This window comes from Crinia signifera, chromosome 4, assembly GCF_055691185.1.
Source record: "Crinia signifera chromosome 4, ASM5569118v1, whole genome shotgun sequence".
NCBI classification, from domain to species: Eukaryota; Metazoa; Chordata; class Amphibia; order Anura; family Myobatrachidae; genus Crinia; species Crinia signifera.
Genome location: NC_139220.1, coordinates 174,700,409 through 174,717,416, shown reverse-complemented (window position 1 = coordinate 174,717,416; position 17,008 = coordinate 174,700,409). Strand labels below are relative to the sequence as shown.

The window sequence follows — 17,008 nt, the reverse complement described above, 5'->3', positions numbered from 1 at the left end:
TACATTTAACCGAAAGAAGGATTATGGTGAAAATGAAAAGAAAATAAGACTTTGTAGATCTCAAGAACACCATTCCAACGATCAAGACCTGCTCCCTCCTAGTTCTCTCAAAATGTACAGTATTATCTGTGTTTCCCAATAAATCTGTATACAGAAATATACACTAAACAAAAGACGGGGGGAGCCAATACACAGCTGTGTTGTTTTTTTTTAAATAAGGATTATTGCTGCAATTAGTAGGTGATCGAATTGAAAAAGAGACAATATTTGTGCTCATTAGCAAACTCCATGTTAACTGATGCCAAGCAGCCACAAGGACAATCTGACACAATGAGAGCACTGGCTGTATAGCTGGGGGTGGGGCAGGCTGTTTGACACAGTGAAGCTAAGAAGACATAAGAATGTGTCTCCATGTGCAGCTCACAAACCAGCTCAATGGCCCAGCATTGGCAAGTCGGGTATGGAATGGTGACATGACTGCCAAACTTTAGTCAATGTTTTAAGCATCGGCGTTGAGGTAAAAGAGGGCATTTTTTTTATTTTTTGTTAGGAATTAAATTTAAAATGTTCACAATATTGAGAGTAGTGATGATTCACATCCAACAAAATAAGCTTAGGGTGGGTCATTTAACTTCACCATGCCAGAAGCACTCCTCCCACAGAAAGACCTGCCTGGGGAACACCATGCCTGGCCCAGGCAGGGAGCACCCCCACAATGCGCACCCCAGGTGGGGGGCGCACATAACCATCATGTGCACCCAAGCATAGGGCAAACCACCGCTGCCACACTTGTGCCCCAAGTAGGGGGGCACTTCACCATCATGCTCACCACAAGCAGGGTAAACCACCATGGGCACACCACTGCTGCCGTGCTTGCGCCCCAGGCCACACCACCGCTGCCACACTTGCACCCCAGGGAGGGGGCACACACCGCCAATGCCACAGTCACAACCCAGGCATGGGGAGCACACTGCCACACTCGCGACCCAGGAGGGAGGCACACACCACCGCTGCCACACAGGCCCCAGACAGGGGGTACACACCACTGCTGCCACCGATGCCCCAGGCAGGGCACACACAGCTGCTGCCACCGCACCCACGCAGGGCACACACCACCACACTTGCACCAAACAAGGAGCATACACCACTGCCACCAAGCAGCTAAGACACCATTTAATCAATACACTTCCTGCTGTTCTACCACTAGGGGCAATAATGGAGAGGTCAGACTGGAGGAAAAATGTGGAGGAAGCTCTGATGAAATCCACCCTCCCCATACAGCTTCAGGCAGTAATCCATGAAGTGATCAGGAAGGAAGGAGGGGGAGAGAGGGAGCCAAAGGAAGGAGAGGAGGGGTCCTAGTCTGAAATAGCGCAACATTACAGGCAGAAGTGTTCCCCAAATACATTAAGGATGAGGGCATATAATATATAGCAACACGCCTCATGACAGAGATAGATCACACATAGTGCTTCCCTATAGTCAGGCAGAGAGAGGGGGGGCATGACAGGCCAATTCTGCGCCCCGCTACCTGGACCGAGCAGCTCTCACCATGAAGTCACAGGCGAAGTTGTCCTCTCCGCTCTGGTCCCGGCTGTGCATGTTCTGCACTTTCTGAATGAAAGTCCGTAAAATCTCGACTTGGTCCATACTGCCCCCGGCTGCTCCCCGCCAGTCACACGCCTCCTACTGCTCCGGTGCAGGGCGGGGGATGGATCCTGCCACCCGGGGATCGGTCAGGGTGGGGGCAGGCCACTCTCCCCCTAGCCCCTCGCCATACAGAGCGACTCCGGTCCCTTCACTCAGAGGAACGGGGTGCAGCACCGCTCCCGTCCCGCAGATCCGCTTAGCTCCCAGCACAGCACCGACACCACTCTGAGAATGCACCGGAACACGCAGCGCCGGGACCCCGCCCCGAGTTCCCGCCTATTGGCCGGCGCTGCTCTCCCTCTAAACTGCCATTGGATGCTGGAACATGCAGAAAAAGTGGGCGTGGGAACCAAGCCCTTCTGCTCAGCATTCCCTCAATGGACGCCGAACGAGCCGCCATTTTAGGGCGGAGGAGAGGTTAGGGCGGAGGGGCGCGGCCACAGTCGTCGCTGGCCAATCGCTGTTCAAATGGAAGACATGGCGGCAGGGAGCGGGGAGGGAGGATGCGCAGCGGCGTCACGGGATGGGCTGCGTCCGGCGGCTGACACAACGCTCTGGCGCTGTTGCTGCGGTCATACTCAGTGCTGTGCCGGCAGCCACGGGAACTGCCACACCCACTCCATGCGGAGTGACTACCCGCATACCGGTCGCCACCCACTGCCCGGAGACCCAGGTCCTCTGCTGAGACTGCCAGTAAGAAGGCAGGGCTCTGTTGATAAATGAAACAACACTGTCACGGCTATCTGCAGCCGGTGTTGCTGGGTAAAGCAGGCTCGCTCTGTTATGTCGGGTGAACTGCGCCCTCTCCTTGTGATTTTGGGAATCCAGCATCCACCTACAAAACAAATGTTATTATCAGGAAGTGGGTTCCTGAACCTGTTCTGGGCCAATGTACCTCCCAGAAGATAAGTTGTCCCTTGTGAGTGCCAATGTGTCTAAATACAATATAAAGATCTCTGTTCTCTCTCTCATCTATTTTGCCATAAAAATAGTACTGTTCATAGGCGTACGCAGCTCATTTTATTAGGGGGTGCACTGTCAAAGGGGTGTGAGTAGCTCCACCTATTGGGCATGTCTAACACTGCCAATCAGGCGTGTCTTCTGTCATCTATTGGCACTCGCTACAATATAAAAAGTCTCAGTCACATCATAATCTCCTAAAACTAAAAGTCTCTCAGTCACATCATAATCTCCTGCCTATTTCAGTTTTCATCTTCTAATTACTCTGTGTAACACTAACAGCACATGCAAATAAAGTCATACACATATATGGATGCAGGGCCAAAACTAGGGTTTCTGGTGCCCGGGGCAAGACATTCATTTAGTGCCCCCCACCCCCCCCCCCCCCCCAAAAAAAAATAAATATATATATATATTTATATATTTATGTGCTTACAGACAACAGAAGGGTGATATTAAACCAAAAAACAAGACAATATCATATATTATTATATATACACTGTATTCTGAAATCAAATATATATTTATAAATTATCCCTCAACTGGTCCACTTGCATCAAGATACATATATACTAGAAACTATATGAACCTGAAAACAGGGACAGTGCGCATGCGCTAAAGATTTAGGGCATGATTTATTTATTTATTTTTGGGGGGGGGGGGGGGGAGAAGTGGTGTGGTCACATAGTAGTATCAAATAACATTATAGAACACCGTAATGCCCAGTACACATTACAGCACACACCGTTATGCCCAGAGCACATTACACCACAAACCGTAATGCCCAGTACACATTATAGCACACACCGTTATGCCCCCCAGTACACATTATAAGCAATGGTTAATTGCTGCTGCCACTGGATAGAACACTGTCCCTGAATGATACACAATATGCCACACACTGCAATGTCCAATATGTCACAAACATACATCCCGACACTGGAGGCAGAGGAGAGGAGAGATCTGCGTGTGCCGAAGGCATGCGCCCAAACTTAGAGGGTTCACCTACTACCATGGAACTCCTGCGAGGCTACATCCCCCATTTTTTCCGCTATGAGGGCATGGTCAGCTCTCTAAGAGCTGTAGCCACATGGGGTGTGGCCATGGAAAATGGAGGTGCGATACACATATGCCCCCAATAGTACAGTGCCAGATACACATGACCCCAAAAGTGCAGTCCGTGATGCCCAATATACCTATGCCGCATACTGTGATGCCCATTATAAATATGATCCGCACTGTGATGCTCTATTATACATATGCCCCACACCTGGATGCTCATTATACATATGCCACACACATGATATCCATTATACATATGCCCCACAATGTGATGCTCCATTATACATATGCCGCACACCGTGATGCCCATTATACATATGCCGCACACTGTGATGCCCATTCTACATATGACACACACCGTGATGCTCCATTAAACTTATGCCACACACATGATGCCCATTATACATATGCCCCACAGCGTGATGCTCCTTATTATTGAGCATCAAGGTGTGGGGCATATGTATAATGGGCATCGTGTGTGGCATATGTTTAATGACTCATTAAACTTTAATGAGTCATTAAACATATGCCACACACATGATGTCCATTATACATCAGTAGGTATGCAGGCTGGAGTCAGACACAGTTTTAAAATGAAACATCGATTACCAGATGCAGGGAGATGATTGGGAGGAGCAGCGGCGTTGACGGCATGTCATGAGGCATGAGGGAAGGAGGGAGGAATAAAGCGCGATTTCTAGCGCTGGGGATGGGAAGGCAAGTGCTGCTGTGTGCTGTTCCTCACTTGGCGGCAGGAGGTCAGATAGTGACCTCCTGCCTCTCCGCCGTCGGGAAGCGCTTCATCCCTTGGCGGCAGGTGGTCACTATTTGACCTCCTGCCGCCAAGCGAGGAACCGCTACACAGCGGCAGCCCGGCAGGAGGTAAACTTTACCGTAAAGTAAGTGCCGAGCCACTGAGCACCCGGCGAGCTACCCGTCGCTCGCAAGCGACGGGTTAGCGAACAGAAGAACACTGCTACAATACGGCGGCCCAGCAGCGGGACTCGGGCTACATCAGTCCCCGAAACCCCGCTGGCTGTCTCACGGACCTGACAGCGCCCCCCCCCCTCCAGCACCCGGTGCGTGTGACCCCCCAGCCCCCCCCTAGTTACGGCCCTGATGGATGACATAGGTATGAAGTAATATGATAATGGTCTAGTACAATTACCAATGCAAACACACATTATTTATTGATGGGCGCTTCTTTAAATGGAATACAGTTCTAAAATGCAAAAGTCTTTGGTTAAAGGTATTGCTAGCGGCAGGGAGGTGTTCATAAGGGTGGGCACAGCATTAACACTCAATGTGCGCACACCTATGGTACTGTTTTTATATAAATATATATTATATAAGGTTGAGTATCCTTTATCTAAATATCCGTTATCCACATTATTCTGAAAATCATAGTCTCCAAAATGTAATTTTATTTTTTGCTACAAACCTATCGGTAACTGGCACTACAGAGAAAATGACATGGAACTGGCACTAAATATGTGCAAGGACATGATTGTTTGGCATTCAGAGTAGGAGCTTCTACACAAACTTTGTTTCATGTTTTAAAACCTTGTTTCATGCACAAATAAAATATATTTGCATGTATTCCATGTGTTTGATGTGCTTATACAACATAAATGCAAGATACCTCATACAAATATAAAAATATTCCAAAATACGGAATAATCCGTTTCCAAAATTCTTCTAGTTCCAAGCATAAGGATACTCAAACTGTGCATATAATATATATATGAAGGACCAAATAAACAAACATTGGATGAAACCTTCGTTATTTATTTAGAATCGTATCACATGGACTGTGTATCTGTATAAGCGCCTCAACACTATTGGGGAAGAAATATTTATATATATATATATATATATATCGTCCTGGACGGCCTGGCACTCCTGCCTTGATGCGTGTAACTCTACCCGTTGCCTTCTCCGTGCATATATATATATATATATATATATCAGTTGTAAGATGGCGCCCCTGTTTTGACCTTTAATGATTAGGTCTCTATTAGCCTTTGACAAAATTCAAAGTAAATAAAAGTAAAGTCCAAAATTTATAAACATTTATTAAAAAGTCTCTTATACCACACAACAGTGGTGGGTGTTCCAGACCATAAAAGGTTCAATAGAGTGTTTCAGATTTCAGTAAAGCAAACAAACGTTCCCAACGCGTTTCGTCCCATGCAAGGGACTTCATCAGGGGTTCGCAAATAGCACTGACATAATTTCCAGGATTTTCATACACGAGATGTATCCCCAACCAGGTGTATAACAATAGATCTTTAAAAATGCTGGGGTGCACTCTTATTTATGGGACTTTTTCCTTCAGTGACTAGATCGGTGTGGTGGTCTCTTATTTCTTTTTTCGAATTATACCTGCATATATTCAAACAAATGGCTTTGTGGATATGAGGGATTCGAGAATTACTCCAAGGTGTATAAATATCCAATATTGGATCGATCTCGATTCAGGTGGTATCTCTATTGGGTAACACCTATGAGTACTATTGGAAAGGAACTACCAATACAGAGCCTTGGTTTGTTCACAATGTAGTTTTCACTGTCCCTTAGGAGATGTATGCTGGTGAAAGGTTCAGTGAGAATGAGTATGTATGTATATATATATATATATATATATATATATATATATATATATATATGGTTCTTGTGTAGTTTCACGGCGCCAGCATGGCGCCGTACTACTTCCGGGTTGTACGCTCGCCAAACTATCTAAAATAAAGTAACTTAACTCCATGCCAACGTGGATAGTTCATACCCCACTATCCACGTTGGCATGGAGTTGATTTTAGATAGCGCGGGTGAGTGAAGCGAGCCCCACAAGGGGACTCAGACGCACGGCACCATGCTGGCACCGTGAAACTATACAAGTATATATACACTGTATTCTGAAATTAAATATATATTTATAAATTATCCCTCAACTGGTCCACTTGCATCAAGATACATATATACTAGAAACTATATGAACCTGAAAACAGGGACAGTGCGCACGCGCTAAAGATTTAGGGCATGATTTATTTATTTATTTTGGGGGGGGGGGGGGGGAAGTGGTGTGGTCACATAGTAGTATCAATTCACATTATAGCACACACTGTAATGCCCAGTACACATTACAGCACACACCGTTATGCCCAGTACACATTCCAGCACACACCGTAATGCCCAGAGCACATTACACCATAAACCGTAATGCCCAGTACACATTATAGCACACACCGTTATGCCCCCCAGTACACATTATAAGCAATGGTTAATTGCTGCTGCCACTGGATAGCACACTGTCCCTGAATGATACACAATATGCTGGTGAAAGGTTCAGTGAGAATGAGTATGTATACTGGTCTTCCGGTAATGGCGGAGCGGGTCACGTTGCGCTCCACACAGTGGGACGGTGACGTTGCACGCAGTGTGTCGGATGCCGTCGTTGCTATGGGGTTGAGACGCAACTGTGGCGATGGCTGATGACGCTGGAGGCACAGTGCGAAGTGCTGTGATCTACCAGCGTGTCACTCCCGCCGGACCCCCGCAATACCAAGCATCTGACCTAGGTATGTAGTACAGTGTTTAGAAGCCATACAGATTTATTATAGAGGTAAACGATCAGAGGCTCCTATTGTTATGGTGTCAGCACTAAGGTGCTGCATCTTGATTGACATATCCATATAAGGAAATCCGGTGTTATGACATCATTCATTTGCCTGACATGATTGGCTGACACATCCAACCTGCACAGGTGTTACAACTAATTAGCTATATGGTGGCCATAAATAGCTTGTTGGCAAGTTCAGTTGTGAGTCAGTCTGGAGGAAGGCAAGTTGTGCCGAAACGAATTCGTCGACTGCTAACACTGCCACACAGCTGTCTACAGCCTACATATGGATGGGTGATTATATTGAGTGTCCCACTATTCCTGAAACGCTGTTAATTGACTGTTGTCACGCTGGTGGCTAGTATTCCAATAAAACGGATAAAATTTCTTCATTTAAAAAGGAGTGCTGTCCTATCTGTATCCTGGTGGTTACACAGTTTTCCTACAAATCATCCTGGTCCGGCACCCATACCATAGATTTCCAGTAAAGTGTGCGAGTTGCATATGTTTCTGTATACACCTTGATTACTCAAGCTTTCAACCTGCACCTCTGAACGGCCCCCTTTTTGCTTAAAGGGGCAATACATTGAGATCATTGTATATATTGTATATAAATATAAGTGTTGTACAGCTTGTTGTATGTCTTTGTGAGTTTATTGTTGGAACACATTGAGGCAACTATTGGTGTGGTATGGAATCCGATCTTGGAGACCTTACTGGCACCAAGCGTTTTCTCGAGAAAGATATCACTAAAATTCTCTTTCCTGACACTACGCAATTGGCCTTTAATGTTGATAGTCCCAAAGATGTCTACTCTGATCTGTTTAAACTGAATAAGAGACTGGTTGAATTGGAACTCCATGGTTTGACATTGACCCAATATTATAACGATAAATTGTTACCTAGAGGTTTTCGCATCAGAAACCAGCCCACAATAGGGCGTGGAAACGTGGAATTCTGTAAACAATGGTGCATGATCCTTAACCAGTGCAGCTTAGATTTGATCATTCTAGTAATACAACAGATCAATACCGAAATTGAGACCTTAAAAATTGATATCGCTGAATGCGAACGTAATGGATTAGATGTTATGAGAGCAGATGAGGGGGAATCCTGGTTGACTAAGTTAACAGAGGGAGTCGAGGCCTTCAGAACAGATTTATTAACATTTAAAAAAACCAAATATCGCAAAGTCAAGGAAGACTACAAAGACTTGAGAGTGTACCCATGGCTAAATAGGCAGAACACGAGACGCCAATGGCGACCTAATGAGGGTAATAGGAGACGCTTTGAATTTACAGACATTGAGTCCCACACATCTCATAGTGACTCTGACCAATCATCCCGTCCTTCACGATCTAGGCGTCCTTTTTTTCGGGAGCGCGTGCATACGCGCAGCCGGAACCGAAATTCAAAAGACCCTGCCGAAGGGGAGGGCGCAGGCATAAAAGAAAAAAACGTCAAACCGACAGCCAAAGGCAAGAATTAGTGGTCTATAACCTATCTAACTACATCCCCACCACTGGTGAAATGGCAGTCCTTTCCAAGGGCCTGTCTTTTGTACAGACCTTTGAAAAGAAACCCATTGATCTAGAGGTGGAGTTATATAAATTTCGTAGAAAACTTAACATTATGGATTTTTTTAAGAAACAGGGCACTGTCTCTAACACTATTGAAAGACCATTTAGACCCAAAAGCACTTTTGACCCACCCACGACCAATGCGTCAATAGAAACATTCTTCAGGCTCGTTAGAGCAGAGATGCACACAGAAGCCGTCAGGAACAAACGGGTCAGGTCAAATCTCTCCAGGATGGAGACCATTGCGGTACGGTCACTGCATGACAACCAGGAGATTGTGGTCCGCCCCGCCGATAAAGGCGGGGGGATTGTCATCTTGAATCGTACGGACTATGTCTCAGAAGTGATGAGACAGTTAGACGACGATGTATGCTACAAAAGGCTACAATATGATCCAACCACTGGTTATAAAAGGGAGATTGACTCCCTAATTGATATGGGACATACCAACGGCTGGATTGATACGCATACAGCCTCATTCCTTAAGCAGGATTGCCCTAAGATTCCTCTGATATACATTCTGCCTAAAATCCACAAGAGCCTTGTGGCTCCCCCTGGCAGACCTATCATATCTGCCAGGGGTTCACTGAGTCAACCCCTGTCACAATACGTGGATTTCCAATTGCAACCGGTTGTGATTAAGACCCCCTATTACATTAGGGATACAACTGATTTTCTTGTCAAATTAAGAAATTTTGGGAGACCACCGGCCAATAGTCTACTGGTGACTCTTGATGTGAGTAGCCTATATACTAACATTTCTAACGATGAAGGGCTATTGGCAATACGTGAGATATTGACCCACAGCCCCGATTACAGTGGCCCACCAGTAGACTACTTGCTGTTGCTCATGGAGGTTATTCTTCATAAAAATTATTTTTTATTTAACAACGCCTTTTTCTTGCAACGATCCGGTACTGCGATGGGGTCAAACATGGCCCCATCGTATGCCAACCTATTTATGTTTAACTATGAGAGAACACATATTATGTCTAATGTAAATTTCTCTAAATTTGTGGCAGTCTATATGAGATATATAGACGACCTATTTATGGTATGGACCGGCTCCAGGAGTGAGCTTGATGAGTTTGTTCGACACCTTAATGGGTTACCTGGCCGGATAAGATTCACCCATGTGAGTGATCCATACACCATGAACTTCCTTGATGTAACCGTGATGGTTAAGGATGATCAATACATTACGAAAATCTTTAAAAAAGAAACAGATAAGAACACTCTATTGGCCTATGACAGCTTTCACCCCCAACCTTTAAAGAGGGGATTACCTTTTTCTCAATTAGTACGAGTGGTACGAATCACTTCCAACCATGATGATTTAAGAACTGATCTACAGGAGATGGCACAACGTTTCATTGAACGGGGCTACCCCAATGATGAGGTTGAAGCCTCATTACAAAGGTGCTTGACATTGGACCGTGAGAACCTGTTGAAACCGGCTTCTGGTAAACCTGAATCCAAGCGTGTAGTATTTCCCAGCACATACTCAACTTCCTCCAGACAATTAAAATCAGCAGTCTTTAAACACTGGCACATAATGAGTTCCGATCCAGTGATAGGGACGGATTGTGAAGAATTGCCTCTTTTTAGTTACAAGCGCAGTAACAACCTGAAGCAGAGAATAACGTATTCAGATATCAGCCCCGCACCCACAACGAGGGGGTGGCTAACTCCTAAAAAAGGAACATTCAAGTGCACAGGATGTGTAAACTGTCCTTTTATCATTGTGGGCACAGCATTCACCCATCCCATCACCAAAACCAGATTCCCGATCTTTCATCATCTGGACTGTGAATCCAAATATATTGTCTATGTGACCACTTGTCCTTGCAATAAGTTGTATGTGGGAAAGACCATGCGAATGGCAAAAGAACGAATCGGAATGCATAGGTCCTCTATTAAAAAAGCCCTGGGCGGTATAGATGGCAATACCCCCCCTGTCGCGAGACATTTCGTCAGTGCTGGTCACTCCATTCGGGACTTCAAGTTTATGCCAGTGGACCATATACCACCGTTGCGAAGGGGAGGTGATAGGCATAGACTCCTGTTACAACGGGAATGCCAGTGGATACAAAAGCTAAAATCATTGTCCCCTAACGGACTCAACGAGGACTTCTCATTGTCAGCTTACTTATAGCATCATCCGAGTAGTAGTATCTTACCCCTTAGGGTTTGTTATATAATTCTTGATGCGACATGACATTAATGCTCTGATTGTGCGTCTTTCGATTCTGACTTATCTTTTATTTTTTATTCTTTATTTTTTATTTTTTGCTTTAGGCTTATATTTTACACTTTATTTACTGGTGTGTGTGACCTAGTTTATGATGCAACTTCGATTAATGTTCCAACTGATGTGTCTGATGATCATGAGGCATAATGAGTGATGGATCTTGCCCCCTGATTCCATATGATCCACGAGTATTTTTCTATTATAGCCTGACGTATCTCACTCCAATATGGCTGTGCGTTTCACTGAATACTAAGCAGTTCCTGGTCTTCCGGTAATGGCGGAGCGGGTCACGTTGCGCTCCACACAGTGGGACGGTGACGTTGCACGCAGTGTGTCGGATGCCGTCGTTGCTATGGGGTTGAGACGCAACTGTGGCGATGGCTGATGACGCTGGAGGCACAGTGCGAAGTGCTGTGATCTACCAGCGTGTCACTCCCGCCGGACCCCCGCAATACCAAGCATCTGACCTAGGTATGTAGTACAGTGTTTAGAAGCCATACAGATTTATTATAGAGGTAAACGATCAGAGGCTCCTATTGTTATGGTGTCAGCACTAAGGTGCTGCATCTTGATTGACATATCCATATAAGGAAATCCGGTGTTATGACATCACTCATTTGCCTGACATGATTGGCTGACACATCCAACCTGCACAGGTGTTACAACTAATTAGCTATATGGTGGCCATAAATAGCTTGTTGGCAAGTTCAGTTGTGAGTCAGTCTGGAGGAAGGCAAGTTGTGCCGAAACGAATTCGTCGACTGCTAACACTGCCACACAGCTGTCTACAGCCTACATATGGATGGGTGATTATATTGAGTGTCCCACTATTCCTGAAACGCTGTTAATTGACTGTTGTCACGCTGGTGGCTAGTATTCCAATAAAACGGATAAAATTTCTTCATTTAAAAAGGAGTGCTGTCCTATCTGTATCCTGGTGGTTACACAGTTTTCCTACAAATCATCCTGGTCCGGCACCCATACCATAGATTTCCAGTAAAGTGTGCGAGTTGCATATGTTTCTGTATATATATATATATATATATATGGTTCTTGTGTAATTTCATGGCGCCAGCATGGCGCCGTACTACTTCCGGGTTGTACGCTCGCCAAACTATCTAAAATAAAGTAACTTAACTCCATGCCAAAGTGGATAGTTCATACCCCACTATCTACGTTGGCATCGAGTTGATTTTAGATAGCGTGGGTGAGTGAAGCGAGCCCCGCAAGGGGACTCAGACGCACGGCACCATGCTGGCACCGTGAAACTATACAAGTACCATATATATATATATATATATATATATATATATATATATATAACAGAGAAAGACTTTCGTTTGCGCTATAATTACTGCTGTGTAGTTCCTACTGTCTGACTGCAGTCAGACAGTAGGAACTACACAGCGGTAATCCACCGGTATTTATTATAATCTGGGACAGCGAATCCAGCCTTTCTGCAGGATCTCACTTCCCGTCACCTATAGACGTCATCACAACGTCAAAATAAAAGTTTTTTTAAAAACTACTCATTTATCTTCTAAAGCTCAGGAAACTCGAGTTCATTACCCCTGAAGAAGTCGTACAGCGACGAAACGCGTTGGGTCTCGACTCACCTGATATTTATGTACCAAAAATGTACAAACTATGCTGTAAATTATGTCTGACATTGATTACACAGTTTATGTTTTAATAAAACCATTTTACAAACAGTAAAATTCTGTACCTCACTGTTGCACCAATACACTAAGGTGGAGGTTTCATTATTAGCGCTCTCTATATCTTATTCTTGTGCACATATATATATATACATATATATATATTATATATATATATATATATATATATATATATATATATTAGACTCTTTACGTCCGGTACTCTGGATAACACACAGCTGCTCCCGGTGACCTTGCCATCCACAGATACTTGCACCAATGAGACACTGTCAGTGCCTGGGCCTGCACTCCGGAGACTTACAACAGAAATAAAGTCACTACACCCCAGTCGGTGTGGTCAACGTTTCTGAGGCTTTAATTAACCTCTTTCGTCAGGACATACCTGACGAAAGAGGTTAATTAAAGACTCATAAACGTATATATAGACCAATTTTGCAGGAGCGGCACTCGGCGAATAAATAGACAGGTAGACCAGAGCTGGTCTACCTGTCTATTTATTCGCTGAGTGCCGCTCCCGCAAAATTGTCTATATATGTGCTCTCTGGAGAGAGTTACAGGTGAAGGCACCGGTGAAAGTTGATCATTTCTGCGAGTGTGCTGCCACACGTGAACTATATATATATATATATATATATATATATATATAGACGGTAGGGGGTTGATTGGCACTCTGGATGAAGGGGTGAAAACCACGGTGCCTTCCAAATAGAATTATATACTCAAACACTCATACTATGCATGCAAGGCATGAGATAGGAGGCGGCACTCAGCTGGGTTTTAGATAAACATCTGTATTAGAAAATGCATATTACAGCATGATTTACAATGGTGTCCATGACGACGTTTCAAGAACTAAACGTTCTTTTCATCAGGTCATGTGGTGTCTGCACATGCTATCGTTGCTCTGCACCACATGACCTGATGAAAAGAACGTTTAGTTCTTGAAACGTCGTCATGGACACCATTGTAAATCATGCTGTAATATGCATTTTCTAATACAGATGTTTATCTAAAACCCAGCTGAGTGCCGCCTCCTATCTCATGCCTTGCATGCATAGTATGAGTGTTTGAGTATATATATATATATATATATATATATATATATATATATGGATACAAAAAAGATAAGGGTGGTCAGCGCCAGGTACTAGTAAACAGGTGACAGGTAGTTAGAAGAATACTTGACACACTAGCTCCCCTTGCGTATACGGGGTGTCAGCACAGGTCTTGGTAAGAAACGGTGGTGTACCGCCTTCTAGAGCATAGGTATGGAAAAAAGAATTCAAGAACCCGGCGACTGAGTGGACAAGGATATGCAAAATGGTACGGTATGAAAAATTTATTTTCACATACAAGACATATATAAAACGTACAAAATATCTAAAAAAAGGGGGGGATGTATCACTATGGGACGATTGGGAACAATGCGTATGGTAGCACAATAGAAAAAAGATGACACAGTAAAAAAGCTTATTGACTATGTAGGTAAAAAACTATTACGTTAAAAACCACATAAAAGTCATAAGAAAAGATGAAATGAGGTTCCGTAAAACAAGTGTTATAAAAAATTGATATAAAAAAGAGGCTTAACTTAGTGCAATGAGGTAGGATTTCAGAAGCTGCCCAACATGTTTCGTCGCAAAAGGACTTCCTCAGGGGGTGGAGACAAACTGATATGGAGCTGATATTTATGCTAGAGCAGACTGACATCACTTCCTGTTTTTCAATAATGCAGGTAAGCCTATATCACAGTATGGGTGACAACCACCTGTTACAGATACACTGGGGGTGCTTGGAGGTGGATAGTGTATGTGGCCAGTGTGTGCGATTGCACATTATATTTAAAAAACGCTGTGTTTAGGGCTAATAGTCCTCAGAAATGCGGAGGTGTGGGGCGCGACGTCACTTCCGCCCCACTTCCGCCCCGCATCCGCCGTCTGGAAGATGTAGCTGCGCATGTGTCATTGCCAACACAGCGTGCTATGAATTTTCTTAGTCCTGAGTGAGCGGACGTCGCAGCGTCCTGTCTCTTCTTGTTAGGACGTATGTGTATGACTCATACGTAGGCAACAGCGGCATCTTGTGGATGATAAGCAGATAGTTTCATCCAATCATTTTCAGTGGGAACACATCGCTCTCTGTCCCGGAGGTTTGACTGCAGCCACAGTCATGGAAGTTTCATACGGGTATTTCATTTATGTAAAAGAGCAGAGAGGTATTAGATTAATTTAAGTTTATAAACACAGGTGTTTAATATTGCCGCATTCTCCATTGCTTTTGTGGCATGCATAGTGCTAATAAAGTCTACAGCCATATTAGATGCCATTTATAAAGATACAAAAAAGGGAAGATATTGTATAGAAGGAATACATATAAATATGCATCCGGTCACAGATAGCCATGTGTACCCATGACGTATAAAACAAACGGTGGGGCAAGAACGGTGTGAAGGAAGAAGGATGTGTATACACAAAAGAGTATGGGGCGAAGTGTTAATATAATCAAATATAATGAAACAACTGACAAGTCTATGGATGATAATTTAGTTTTAATGTACATGTATGCCATTTTGAATATCCTTTACATCTGTGTCCAACCAACACCGCTTTATTACAGCACCTGGTCTTCCCGGGAAGTTTCCTTTCCCAGTACTAGTTAGGCCCAACACTGCTTAGCTTCCAAGATCGGACGTATTTGGGCGGAGCCAGTGAGGTATGGCTGTAGCGTGGTTATGGTGTAACTGGTTATTCACAAAGGAATTCTGCAGGCTACGTAGAACTTAAACCGGGAGTAATTACATACCGGACCGACGTATTACTATAGGAAGCGGGGAGTTCTCAGGTAGGTTAGGATTGTGAGATGTTTATAGAAAGGGAGCAATCTCATAATTGTCATTGAAACCTTCAGGTTGCAGGGTACCGAGCTCAAAGATCCAGTACATCTCTCTTCGTGATAGTAAATTGGATAGATCTCCACTTCGTTCTCCCAGTGCGACAAGTTCAATGCCTTTGAATTGGAGTTTTTCTGGATCCGCACTATGATGGGTCGAGAAGTGTTGTGATACTGTGTGAGTTTGAACTTTATTTTTAATATTTCTGACATGTTCTTGAATACTCATTTTTAGAGGCATCTTCGTTTTACCGACGTACTGTAGTCCGCACGGGCATTCCAGAAGATACACAACCGATACCGTAGTGCAGTTAATGAAGTGTTTTACTTTATACTCCTTGGTTTTGTCCTTGTTCTGGAATGTCTTTCTATTGGGGTGTAGAAATCGGCATACATTACAGTGTCTGCACTTAAAACTCCCTACACACTTGGGTAGTGTGGATCTAGGCTCGGATAAATTGTTAAGCATGCTCGGTGCTATCAAATCCTTCAGGTTCTTTGATTTCCTGTAGACAAGTTGGGGGTGGTCGGGTAGATGGTTCTTTAGTATCGGGTCCCGGGATGTACTGGATCTTTGAGCTCGGTACCCTGCAACCTGAAGGTTTCAATGACAATTATGAGATTGGTCCCTTTCTATAAACATCTCACAATCCTAACCTACCTGAGAACTCCCCGCTTCCTAAAGTAATACGTCGGTCCGGTATGTAATTACTCCCGGTTTAAGTTCTACGTAGCCTGCAGAATTCCTTTGTGAATAACCAGTTACACCATAACCACGCTACAGCCATACCTCACTGGCTCCGCCCAAATACGTCCGATCTTGGAAGCTAAGCAGTGTTGGGCCTGACTAGTACTGGGAAAGGAAACTTCCCGGGAAGACCAGGTGCTGTAATAAAGCGGTGTTGGTTGGACACAGATGTAAAGGATATTCAAAATGGCATACATGTACATTAAAACTAAATTATCATCCATAGACTTGTCAGTTGTTTCATTATATTTGATTATATTAACACTTCGCCCCATACTCTTTTGTGTATACACATCCTTCTTCCTTCACACCGTTCTTGCCCCACCGTTTGTTTTATACGTCATGGGTACACATGGCTATCTGTGACCGGATGCATATTTATATGTATTCCTTCTATACAATATCTTCCCTTTTTTGTATCTTTATAAATGGCATCTAATATGGCTGTAGACTTTATTAGCACTATGCATGCCACAAAAGCAATGGAGAATGCGGCAATATTAAACACCTGTGTTTATAAACTTAAATTAATCTAATACCTCTCTGCTCTTTTACATAAATGAAATGCCC

At 44.1% G+C, this 17,008-nt stretch overlaps 1 protein-coding gene and 2 pseudogenes across 2 annotated transcripts in view; 1 reads left to right on the top strand and 2 right to left on the bottom strand.

The window, feature by feature from the left end:
- Positions 1–2,088, bottom strand: part of PTPN12 (protein tyrosine phosphatase non-receptor type 12) — a 77,247-nt gene extending 75,159 nt beyond the window's left edge. The window contains exon 1 of one of the 2 annotated variants that reach the window (XM_083183047.1): positions 1,552–2,088. In XM_083183047.1, coding sequence (XP_083039173.1) covers positions 1,552–1,650 — 99 coding nt within the window. In that variant the 5' untranslated portion in view covers positions 1,651–2,088. The remainder of the gene's footprint in view (positions 1–1,551) is intronic. The other variant, XM_083183046.1, reaches the window with a different exon arrangement.
- A 13,320-nt stretch (positions 2,089–15,408) lies between these two features.
- On the bottom strand, positions 15,409–15,527 carry LOC146076101 (5S ribosomal RNA; annotated as a pseudogene).
- Positions 15,528–16,466: 939 nt separating this feature from the next.
- On the top strand, positions 16,467–16,585 carry LOC146077286 (5S ribosomal RNA; annotated as a pseudogene).
- Positions 16,586–17,008: the final 423 nt, after the last annotated feature.